General features: G+C 45.9%; 1 protein-coding gene across 3 annotated transcripts in view; it reads right to left on the bottom strand.

The window, feature by feature from the left end:
• NKD1 (NKD inhibitor of Wnt signaling pathway 1) overlaps positions 1–12,456 on the bottom strand; it is a 114,582-nt gene that overhangs the window by 48,890 nt on the left and 53,236 nt on the right. Inside the window, exon 2 of one of the 3 annotated variants that reach the window (XM_028740200.2) lies at positions 6,054–6,274. The exons of the other annotated variants lie outside the window; for them this stretch is intronic. Within the exon in view, the coding sequence (XP_028596033.1) occupies positions 6,054–6,086 (33 nt within the window). The 5' untranslated portion in view covers positions 6,087–6,274. The remainder of the gene's footprint in view (positions 1–6,053; positions 6,275–12,456) is intronic. 3 annotated transcript variants of the gene reach the window in all.

Genomic DNA, 12,456 nt, shown 5'->3' with positions numbered 1-12,456 from the left:
AAGAGCAGCAATGCCTGTATATTAGTGGCCCACTAACTGAATACGCTCCCCCCTAAAAAGACCGTGGCAGCCTTTGTAAATTTCAGTGACACAGCTAGACAGCTAGAAGTCATCAGCTGTCAATTAAATTTGCTCCTTCATGCCAGTCTGATTATGGCATGCATTATCTCTGATAGACAGACATTTATTTAATAGGGCTGTGCGGGCAGCCAGACAATATATGCTACTATTATGCTAAGAACCATAAGGCGGAAATGTTTATTTATTAATGGAGGAGGAAGCTGCATGGGCCCATATGCTGCCATTGATAAATTAACCCGGCTCCCTCTTTATGAAGATGCACCAAGGCCCGGATCCAGAGGGAAACAAGTTGCACTAAGGTTCCATCAAAACTAATGGGGCTTAGGCTGCAGTGATATTCGCCTGGGAATGATAAGCCCCTGTGAACTCGCTGATTTACTTCCAAATAGACATGTATTAGGTTACACTGCCAAACTTAAATTTCCCTGAATCAGGGCCCCTAGGCAACAGTAGGAAGCTGCCACCCACAACACTATTCTGCAACATTCTGAAATAAACAACAAAGTAATTTCTGCACAACCCACCTGTCCTCAGCCTTTTAAAAAGAAGACTATATTATGATTATTACCCTTGATTTATTAATTGCCAACTAAACCACCGTCTCAATGTGATTTTTCACATAAGATCATCAAAAACAGGAATCAGGCCCCTCTCTCCACTGAGCTGGGAGGGCGAAAGGGACCGAGAGGATTGGGGCAGGCTTCCAGGTCGCCCCACCTGTTTACAGCAAGCTAGCAGAAGAGGGGGAACAGTAAGAGGGCAAGAGAGAGATGTTCTGCCTACACTGGACGCAGCCAGAAGCAAACAGTGCTGGCATTGATCAAAGAGCCCTAGTGGAATGGAGCCAGAGCTGAAATGCTAGTGGCAAGAGGCCTGGCCAAGGAATGGAAGTCAGGCCAGCGAGACTGGAGGGGAGTCCAAAACAACTGGGTAGTACAGGTACCTGCCTGGAAGGAATCACACCTGGAGAGTCACACAGAGAAGGTCAATATTTGGCTATTGCCCAAGTGAAGACTAGTAGCATTTGCAGATTTGCCAGACCAGGAGTGGGGTGGGGAAACAGATGAAGTGGAGACTGGGTGGGTAGAGCAACAGTAGAACTTGAGAGGATAACACAACCAGGCTTCTCTTGGTAGCATTAAGTGACTGGCCACAATGTGCAGCACACGTTAGTTCTAATCTTGGTCAGACCCGGCAGGTGCGATCTATTCTCACATCATACTGTTGGTAGGCTGCAAGGATATATCCTGTTCCCTTTGCCCCTCTAAGGGGACAAGCCCTTTGCAAATGCTGTTTAGCCCTGGTTCCCCCCTCCCTTGCAACGAAACACAGGTGTGCAACCTCCATGGGGCAGGATAACATTGCTCCATAAATCTGTCAGCAGAGGGTGCTGGTTGAACAGATGGCTTTGCATTCCACAGGCAGCAATATCCGCCCTCCCTTTCTCCCACTCCTGGAGTTCCTGTCCCCAATCTGCAAGCCCAGGTATGTCAACACCCTCCTTTCCAGAGCAGCTCAGGATTTCAATGGGACAGGAAGCTGCACAGGGAGTGTGGGGGGGGGGGAGTAGAGAAGGAGGGAATATAACCCCCTCCACACACAAAAATCTTGACATCATCAGCTTGTTCGACCCATCCAGACCAAGAGTGATCCCAGCATGAAATAGGAACATCAATAACTTGAAAAGACATAGAGTATTTCCCCCCTCTCCTACCCCTCCTCTCCTACGTTCAGAAATATGCAAGGCAGCTGCCCTGAGCCGGTGGGAGAGAAAGCTGAGACGAAAAGGATGGAGAAGACAAAAGCTATACTGGCACATAAGCTTGAAAGGAGCTAAACAGCCACGCTTGAATTCCAGATTTCACTACTATGGTGTTTTGTTTTGTTTTTTTACAGACAAGACACCATTGAGGAAGGGCCGCAGCTCAGGGCCAGAGTATCAGCTTTGCATGCAGAAAGTCCCAGGTTTAATCCCTGGCATCCCCAGGGTAGGGCTGGGAAAGACATCTGGTCTGAAGCTTTGGAGAGCCACTGGCCCACATGTCCCGCTGACATGTTCTCTGAATATCAGCTGGGAGGGGCAGTAGATGGGGGGCAGGATTATACTTCTTACCACCTCCCACACTTGTGACCTACCTCTTCCTTCTCCTCCACTGCCCACCCCCCGCCCCCTTCAGTGTGCCGGGGCTTCCCTGGACTGCCTTAGGTGGTGGTGGGGTGGCAGCAGGGGGTGAAGGAGGAGATGGGGGGCAGTGGAGGCGCAGCCTTATCTGTTTTGCCCTGACTGCCTCGAAACACCTGCCACAAACGTTTGAAGCCCTCTTTTATAACTTCTAAATGTGAAAGTTGCAGCAATGGGTCCGGGTCAATGTCTGATCAGGGTACCATGAGTTTCACGGAAGGCAAGTGGGATAGAAACCACGTAAATAATTGCATAGTAAGCTACCTTGTACCTAGATAGTCCGCTTAGCTCAGTATTGTTTACACCAACTCCCAGCATCTCTCCGGCATTTCTGACAGGGTTTTCTCTCAACTCTAACTGGAGACCCCAGGGCATTCTGGGACATTTTTTCATGCAAAGCAGATGCTCTACCCATTAGCTACAGCCCTTGGGTGGAATGAATCATTCCACCAGGAGATATTGAAAGGAGATCACAGGTTTTTTGACAAGTTGTGAACCCTCTTTTTCTAGTTACAACAAGCGTGCATTACTGGGACAAATGTTACAGCAGAGCTGAGCCAGAGGCAACAATCTGAGACGAGACAGGGATGGTGTCAGACAATTAGTGCCAGGAATCAAGGGCAAAGGGCAAAGCAAGATGCAGGATCCGGGAGCAAGCTTACAAGTCTAGACCAAAAGATATGGAAGGGATGAGGAATCTAGTACCTTCCAGATATTGCCAGACTATAACTCCCAGCATCCTCAACAAAGTGGCTATGCCAACGTTCTCTGGAAAGCCACAGGTTCCTCAATGCCCAGGAAAACTTAAGTGAACCAGGAAGCTCTTTCATAATTCTTCCTGCCCTGAAAGATCCAATGGCCAGCCTGGACGGGTGGGGTCAGAAAAGAGTTTGAAGGGCAATGCCTCAACCTGAAATCCAGTGACTTACAATGAAGGGCAGCTGCACACAGATCCAAAGGCTATCCCGTGGGTCCCTTGTCGGGCCCAGGCATTCCCAGGCAGGTGCTCCAGTGCCAAGGGTTGCTACTGATATTTCCCTATTCCCCATCTTTACACAAATTAAATCTGGATCACCTAAAGCTGGCCACCTTTCTGGGAAATTATGATGTGTCCCAGAGACACTACATAAGAACAAAAGAAGAGCCTGCTGGATCATTCCAATGGCTCCTCTGGTCCAGCATCCTGTTCTCACAATGGCCAACCAGACACTTTAATTTAAAGCCTGCAAGCAGGACCTGAGCAAAAGAGCACTCTCCCCTCCTGCAATTTCTAGCAAATGGTATTAAGAAGCATTACTGCCTCTGACTGTGGAGGCTGAACATACAGCAAGCATTGTGGCTCTAGTAGCCGTTGATAGCCCTCTCTTCCATGATTTTGCCCAGTCCTCTTCTAAAGCCATCCAAGTTGGCAGCCATCATTGCCTCCTGTGAAAGTGAGTTCCAGGGTTTAACTATGCCCTGAATGAGTAAGTACTTTCTTTTATCTGTCCTGAATCTTCCAGCATTCAGCTTCACCAGAGTAACTGTGTGGAAATTAAAATGGCAGCTGTCCAATGCCAGTCAGAGGAGAAAAGCCAATGGAAATGTCTGCCAAGACAGACCATGGCTACCAGGAGGAGGAGGAGGAGAAGACCAACAGTGAAATTCCAGCATGATGGCCCACTGGAGGGACACAGAGGGCTCCAGCAGACTTGGAGGCAGCCCTGGTCAAGATGTTCAGTTGGGTTAAAACTTCCGTGTATGAATGCCTAAACAACATAGAGTGTGCTATAGAAGCTCTCTTGTTTGAAACGACCCATTTCAGCTGGCCCCCTTCAAAATTAAGGAACTCTTATTTCTGCTAGAGCATTCCTGGAGCAACTGCATTGTGTCAGGCTTCCTCTTAAAAGATTCTCCAAAGTTCTTTCAAGCCAGCAATTCAGTACACACACACACACACACACACACACACAGAGAGAGAGAGAGAGAGAGAGAGAGAGAGAGAGAGAGAGAGAGAGCTTTTCAATACAAGGACTGGTCTGCTATCTGCATTTTCTTAAAAGGAACCACATTAAAACACAAAAAAGTTTAGTCGATCCCAACTCCCCACCCTCAGACTTTGAAACCAAGACTTCCTACTAGAGAATTTAATATCTTTGCTCCTGCTCTCCACCCCGGTTCCCCCTCCACCATCAGCCCTGTTTTCTGCATCTCTGCTCTCTTAAAAGCTAACAGATGTTAATGCCATGAAGTTTCAAAGAAGAAGGGGAGGGGGGAAACCATGCCCACATAACTCATTACAACTAATATATTCCAAGAATTTATGTAGTTCAGGGAACATGTGAGGTACTGGGGTGGAGCGCGGGGAGAAAGGCCAAATGTTTGCACAGAATATAACCCCTGTAAGTAAATAGATGCATATGCTTTACCCTTACCATCAGGGTGGGGAACCAGTGGCCCTCCATATATTGTTGGAGTCTGGCTACTTTCACACCATCCATCAGGGCCAGCACCTGAGCAGTACCACAAAAGGCTCCCCCCCCCCTCCGTCAGGGAAGAATGGGTGAGTAAAGTCTTATACTGGGAACAAGGGAGGGAGGAGACCAGCAATGCCTCCTATTTGCCAAGAGGCTGCTGCAGAGGTGACATTGAGTGGGAGCTGCCGAGGAGGCGGCAGATCCAGTCTCCAAGGAGCACACCACAGTTGCTGCCACCACCATGGAAGCAGAAGAGGGTGAGGCTGGATTCACTGGAGGCTGGATCTGCTGCCCCTGTGGACCTTCCCACCTCACCTTGCCCACCCTGGGCCCGCCCTGCCATCCATGTAAAGCTCTGCACCACACACACACACACACACACACACACACAATGCTACCACTCATATTCCAAGTTATTTAACCTGTAATTAAAACTATTGCACTCGGGTTCCATACTTGCGATCCGCTGACAAAGACTCAAATTGCCTGAGAGTTGACAAAATCCTCACTGACTAACAGTGGTTAAAGACTGTTGAGAAGAAAGTAATCTGTGTTAAGATAGGTTAAGTATGTGCCTCGCACAACGCAGTTCTCAAAATCTCTCTCTTCACCCCCTCAGTAATTTAATTACGCCATTTAAAGGTTCACTTTTGTTCTGTTACTTAACTGGGAGTAAACCACACTGAACACAATGGGACTCACTTCTGAGTAAATGCACAAAGGATTGCATATCAAAAGGTGCATTCAGACACAGAGAGCCACTTTATATTGAGTCAGACCATTGGCCTATCTAACTCAGCACTGTGTACACTGGCTGGCAGTCACTCTCCAGCATTTCAGGCAAAACAATTCTCCCAGATGCCAGGGATTGAACCTGCAGCCTCCTGAATGCAAGGCTGATGCTCTGTCACTATGTCATGACACTTCCTACTGTTGGAGTCAATGGCCTGCAATACTCACTCCAACTCTGTGAATTGTTCTTGTAGAGAGTTTTGAGGCACTTGGAAGAACGGTTCTTGCCACTTCTGAGCATCTCCCAGCCCTGGTCCAATCCACTTTTTTAAGACCTCTGCATGTGGCCAAAGAAGACAGGAAATGTCAGGATGACTGCAGCCCCAAACAAAGGCCAACAACAGCTAAAACTTGTGGGGCTGCTAACCCTAGTAAAAATAAAATAAAATAGAACTACAGTAAGACTTGCAGAGAATGCTGGTGCTTTTTAAAAAATGGACAGCAGCAGTCTGCTTTTCTGTTTGGTCCAAAACCAGTCCCAGAAATCACCAAGAGCTGCTGACAGGGCTTTAGGGGGTAGGGAGAAGAAAAATAAAGATTACATCAGTTTCCCAGTGGGGGGTATCAAACTGCATGGCCGGGCAGAACTTTCATCCTTTTCTTCCTGTTCAGACGCTGGCCAATCTGCCCTTGAAATCGGTGGGAGGCTTGCCTGTGCGAGGTCTGCAAGATCAAGACATCTCTGATCACAGAGTTTGAAACAGTAGGGTTCTGCATCTCACACCACCTCGATCAGCAGCATCCTTCAGACTTGGCGCCTGTCCTATATTTGTACAGATATAAAAGACCCAAATAAAAGTGTTGGGGGAGGCAGGAAAGAGAGAAAACTAATTACAGCCCAAGCTCTGCCCCACTGATGCCTCTCCACAATCACAAAGCATCCATCTTAGCCATTAAGGCCATAGCAGGAAGAGTGGTGGTCAAAGGAACATGTGGGCAAAAGGCATCTAAAGGCTATTCCATATAAACTGTCTATCAACGGATCTTAATATCTCACCAACTCGTAGCAGCTGTACCAACCCTTTTTCTCTCTGGCCAATCCACAAATACTCCTGTTTAAAGTTGAGGAGGCGGAACAAGCTTCCTGGGTTGAAATTTGAGACATCAAAATGCATTCGGTGCTTTCTTTTTTCCTTATTTTTTACAAGAAATGTCACAGAAATTTCAAAGTATCTAATAAGAGACCACATCAACAACAACTGCCAAGTCTATAAGTAAAGTTCATCTAAGCGGTAACAGAGCCAGTTCTCCACTCTTGTTGATGACTGTTTCATCTGTCGTTTTGAGTGAAGAATGACATAGGAGCATCAAAAAGCAGGAATAATCTCATACTACTACACCACCACCACGAACCACTGCTTGGAAATTTATGGTCCGATTATGGAAATATGGTGCGTTATTTGATACATTAGGTATGAGATAGGAAAATTCGCGGCCAATCAGATACTTAACTCTCATCAGCCCCAGTCAGCATGGTCAATGGTGTGGTAGATAATGGGAGTTGTGGTCCAGCAACATCAAAGAGGCTACAAAGTTCAAAATCCTTTCTTTAGATCAATGCTCCCCAAAGTGTGGTGATAAACAAACCTCTTTCTGGATTTTCTTCCCTTTGATGAGTTTGCTCCTTGCCTAAGAGGGAAGCATTATCTTGACATTTTTTCAGGATGTTCCACATATTCCTGTGTATTTTTAATTTTTTTGTCAATATTTGTTTTAATATTGAATTTTAAATTGTGGGAACATGCCCTGAGGCCTGCTGGTGAAGGGCAGGTAATCAATTTAACAACCACAACAAATAAAATTGTCTTAAGTGACAAAGTGCTTTCTTCTCATGTGACATCAGGACATCCATTTTCATAAAAGGTTGACATCAAGTACCATAGCGTTTCTGAATGTGGAATATAATCCTTTCAGAAATAGCATTTTGCTATTTAGTGCTTGCTTTTTATTTTTATTTTTTAATTAAGGATTCTCTTAGTTTACAAAAGTACATGCATTCTCTCTTTTCTCAGGTTGCAAAGGCTTTTTTTAAAGTGCTTGTTCTTTGAGTGGACAATTTATTGCTTGTTTTTTGAGTGGGGCTCACTTTGGAAGTAATCCTGTGACTGGAAACTGTCAACCAGTTGCAATCACAATTATAAAAAGGGAAACTGTTATGTGACGATATATATTCATTACACCAACCATCCAGCAAGTATCCATACCGAGTTCTCCTGTTCTTTTTGCTGAATTTGTGTGCATGTCTCAAAGGGCTTCAAGCTTTAGCTGGTTGAACAGATTAATCAACTAAAGCTACAGTTGATTAATTGGTGGATACCAGCTTTTATCAGTGAGGAAGTGAGTTGAGGACATGCTTGTCTCTCTATTTTGCTTTTCCAGCTCCCGCCCCCCCTTGCAATTATACATAAGGGCCATGCTGCGAAAAAGCACCCATTCTTTCTACCAAAGAACAGCCACTTTTATTTACAGTGGTACCTCGAGTTACATACGCTTCAGGTTACAGACTCCGCTAACCCAGAAATAGTACCTCGGGTTAAGAACTTTGCTTCAGGATGAGAACATAAATCGTGCTCCGGCGGCGCGGCAGCAGCAGGAGGCCCCATTAGCTAAAGTGGTACTTCAGGTTCAGAACAGTTTCAGGTTAAGAACGGACCTCCGGAACAAATTAAGTACTTAACCCGAGATACCACTGTATTCAATTCCAAGTCAGGATAGATTTCTTTCAGTACCTCCTCAAAAAGCTCTAAAAATAAAAAGGTCAGGCCATGTCCATGCATATTTTATTCAAATTCAATTGATCAGTTAACAAAGTGACTAAAAATCCTTTAATTATAAAGTGTCACTTTTGTTGAGGAACGTACATCAGAAACTCTCCTCTCCTCAGAAGAGCTGAAGATGCAGTGTTGTTTCTCAGAACTGAGGATGAGAAGAATAAAAAAAACGGACTTTCCTTCAGGCGATTTAAAATCTTTCAAGCACCACAACACATGGTCCTTGCTCTCATCTCTGTTTGCATCATTGACGCCTTTTCAGCATGTAGGCGGGGGGGGGAGGGGTTAGGAGGAACCAATGAGCCAGCTCAGGTAGTTTACCGCTTAATGATACAACCGAACATAAGGATTGCTTTTCAAATTTGCTGGGTTTCATATATAAGGAGCCACCCCTCTACCCTTTGGACAGCAATGGCCTAAAGCAGGCATAGGCAACCTCGGCCTTCCAGATGTTTTGGGACTACACTTCCCATCATCCCTGATCAGTATCATCCCTGACCACTGGTCCTGTTAGCTAGGGATCATGGGAGTTGTAGTCCCAAAACATCTGGAGCGCTGAGGTTGCCTATGCCTGGCCTAAAGCATCTAGAGGTCCACCTGATTGGGGAAGGCTGGCCTATGCTGACAGACAATGGTGCTCCAGGGTTTCAGGGAGGGGTATTCCTAAGCCTAGTTGGGAGATGCTGGGAATGGAACATGGGACCCTCTGAATGCAAAGCAAATGCCCTGCCACTGAGCTATGGGCATTGCTACGTAGCCAATGCTCTCGATGGCGGCAGCACAGCAAAAAGCCAAAAGATAATGAGGATGCTAAGCATGGAAAGAGGCTGGTGCACTGGAGGCAGCAGGACAAGAAGAGAAGCAACTGGAGGAGCCAAACAGGTATAGCCAATGAGATTCTTCCACTTAGGATAGCACAGAAGGAGACAATGGGAGGAAAGCTTTAGGGGCCGCAGTGCAAATTTCATGAAGTTTGAGAAACGCTGTTCCTACTCATCGATTCCCTAAATGCGAGCCAGCGCCAACAACACTTCCCGACATCAAAGTGGCGACATTTAACTTCACTTGAAAAGTCTTCACGTTCCTGAACAAACACAACATTAAGAGCCCCGCCCTTAAAGGAAGATGAAAGGAGCCAATCTCCTCTTTAAATTATCAAGGAAGTCGGCGCCTTGACTCCCTTTTTCATTGGGAAGTTGGGGAAAGGGGGGGTAGGGCCTGACTTCAATCAGTTTGTATAAACCAGCTTTTGTTTTTCCTTTTACCCAAATGACTTCGCTCTTAAGGATTTATTGTAACTGGATTGCTTTGCTGCCCAGCAGGGAGCTGTAGCGCTAAGCAAAGCTGAGCAACACAGTAGGGTTTTCCCCCCCTCTTCTTCGTCTTCTTCTCCTGCCGCTGATTGAATTTCTACACTCTCAGCTCTTCGGAAATGTTTGCTCTCGTATGAGCTGTCAGAGGGAAATTGTGAGCAGTTGATTTTCTCTCAGCTAAAGCTAAGCAGGGGGTTCTATATGCAGCCAGCAATGTGCAGAATTGAGGAGGGGCTTGGAGGGGGGGGCAGGAGAAGGGGAGAGGATCAATCAAGTTGCTGAAAGGAGGTGGGAGGGAGGAGGACAGCCACAAAAAGTAAAACAAAATAAGTAGGGCGCAAAGTGGAAAGAAAGGAAAACTAATTTCCTTGGATATGAAACCTGGAAAGGATCAACCAGAATTGGAAGATGGATGCGATCAATGCTTAGAACAGCTTTTGCCAACCTGGCAACATCCATAAGGACTTAATATAAGGCAGCTATCTGAGTTAGACCACTGGTCTATCTATCTCAGTATTGTCTATACCAACTGGCAACAGCTCTCCCTGGTTTTAAGCAGGGAACTCTCCCAGATCTACCTAGAGAGGCTAGGGATTGAACATGGTACCTTCTGCATGCAAGGTAGATGGCTCTACACCTGAGCTACAGCCCTTGCAGATCATGATGAGAAGCCAGTGTGGTACCCTCCTGATGCTGTTGGACTAAAACGCCTACCATCCCTTTCCATTGTGCTGCCCTGGCCAAGGATGATAGGGATTGGAGTCCAACAACATCTGGAAGATGCTATGTTGATTACCCCTGGCTCCATATTTTTTAGAATGCAGTTCCCATAAAATGTAAGAAGAGCCTTTCTGGACCAGGCCAATGGCCCAGCTAGTGCAGGATCCTGTTCTCATAGTGGCCAACCAGATGTCCCAAGGAAGCTGGCTGGGGCCAATAGGAATTGTAGTCCGAAACTTCTGGAAGGCACCTGGTGTGTAAAGGCTGACTCTGAACAACTATGCAGTCCTGGCTTTTAAGGTGGGCTCTTGGGCACAGCACTTTCGGTGGGGGATCCTGACCTGGAACAGGCTGAGAATTCTTAGGTTGCAAACATGGAAATGACAACCATGTTAGGCTGGCAGGGCCTCTGCTAGTCTTGGAGCCTTAACAAATGTCCAACCTTCCCATCCTCTAGAGTGGTTATGTGTCCTATTTTACAAAGAACAGCCCTCTCTTTGAAGGCACTCACTCTTCAAAGGGCTGTCAGGTCCTGTGTAAACTGTAGCAATGATTTCTAAATTTGCATTTGTACATATAAATTAGCAAATGCAAGCTTTACGCAAATCTGTGTCCCAAAAATTCTGGAACCTGCCGTGAAACTACAGCTAACCTAAACCTGTGCCTCTCATTTTGCCACCCCACTTGTGGAGCTTCTCATGGCGGCCGTTGTTTCACCCTCCCAACCTGCAAAACGACACAACGTTACAATATAGCATTGTTAGAAAAGGGCTTATTGGGAGGGGTTTGCGTCTGACTCTACCCACATACGATTAAGTTCAGTGCCACCTGGTGACTAAACCATACAATAACACTATCAACCCAAAATTTTGTATTTTCCACTCATTCCCTATGAATAGCTGCTAAAAAGTCACAGCGTGCTCACGGCACCCAAAAACTGCAAGTAGGGTTGTTGAAGAGCATAAGGAGTATACTAATCCAGAACAAATTATCTCCATAAATTATACCGAAGATACACCTTCAGACAGTGAGCTGGGAAACTCTGGCAAATATCTTGAATGCTTATTTCTGCTAGCTTTTCCCGTGTGTGGCAGAAAATACATTATATTAGGCTTTCGCTGGTGATCCTGGGCATCCTTGGTTGACTGTTTTGCACTGCTTTTATTATATTGTTATTTTAAACAGTGCAAGATGCCCTGGTGGTTTTTGCACCATGAGGATGGAAACATTTTAATAAAAATAAAATTATACCTACACCTAATGATGGGGGGGCAGGGATGGAGATGTGGATTGAAAATCATTGTCCTGAATCAACCACCTATATAAGCTCAGTTGGTTAAAACAACTCATAGACCAGAACATCCCCTTCCTTTTCTATCTCTCCACTGGGATGAGCATCTGCGCCTCTGATCAGTACAGAAGCCAGGGGAAAGCCCCTATGATGAAAGAGCCTGTTTTTGGCTCCCAAAGTCTTTACTGGAAGGACCACTTGAGTGATCAAAGGCACGAGGGCACTTCTGCCTGCTGTGTATTAGGCTAATGAACGTCATTAAGCGCTCAACAGATTGGACAAGCACTCACTTTGCCCTCCGTCTACGAGTCCAGAGAATGTCAAGTGTTTTCTCTCCTTGTTTCTGCTTTGGGGACCTGTACTTTGTCTCACGGCCAAAAGAGAGTGTTGGGAACTTTCCATTTTAGAGTGAGTGAGTGAGTGAGTGAGTGAGAAATTTAGGTGAACTGGAGTCATCAGTCTACAGTCAAAGAGGCACAGACAACAAGATGTAGGTATGACTTCAAAGCAAATATGAATGAGACATCCTTTAGAAGTAAGCACTATAATCTGGGACACTGCAGTAGTGTACAAGGAAGATTCCTTCTTTTGTCCCACTACTACTATAAAGTTACCAAACATTCCTTCCAAGGGATGAGCCAATGGGGAATCTTATTCTTTATATGGAGGAGACTTGTTTCTCTTCGGCTCCAGAAGATTGGCCTAGAACTAATGGGCGGAAATTGCAAGGAAGCAGATTTCAGCCAAACTTTTAAGAGAAACCTTCCTAATGGCGGAAGCTGCTTGACTGCTTCATGGGGTGGCGGTCTCCCTCTTTCCGCTCCCCTCTCTCTGCTGGAGGTTTTTAAGC

This window comes from Podarcis muralis, chromosome 7, assembly GCF_964188315.1.
Source record: "Podarcis muralis chromosome 7, rPodMur119.hap1.1, whole genome shotgun sequence".
NCBI lineage: Eukaryota > Metazoa > Chordata > Lepidosauria > Squamata > Lacertidae > Podarcis > Podarcis muralis.
Note: the sequence above shows the minus strand (reverse complement) of the source record. Positions and strands in the feature narration are given on the sequence as shown.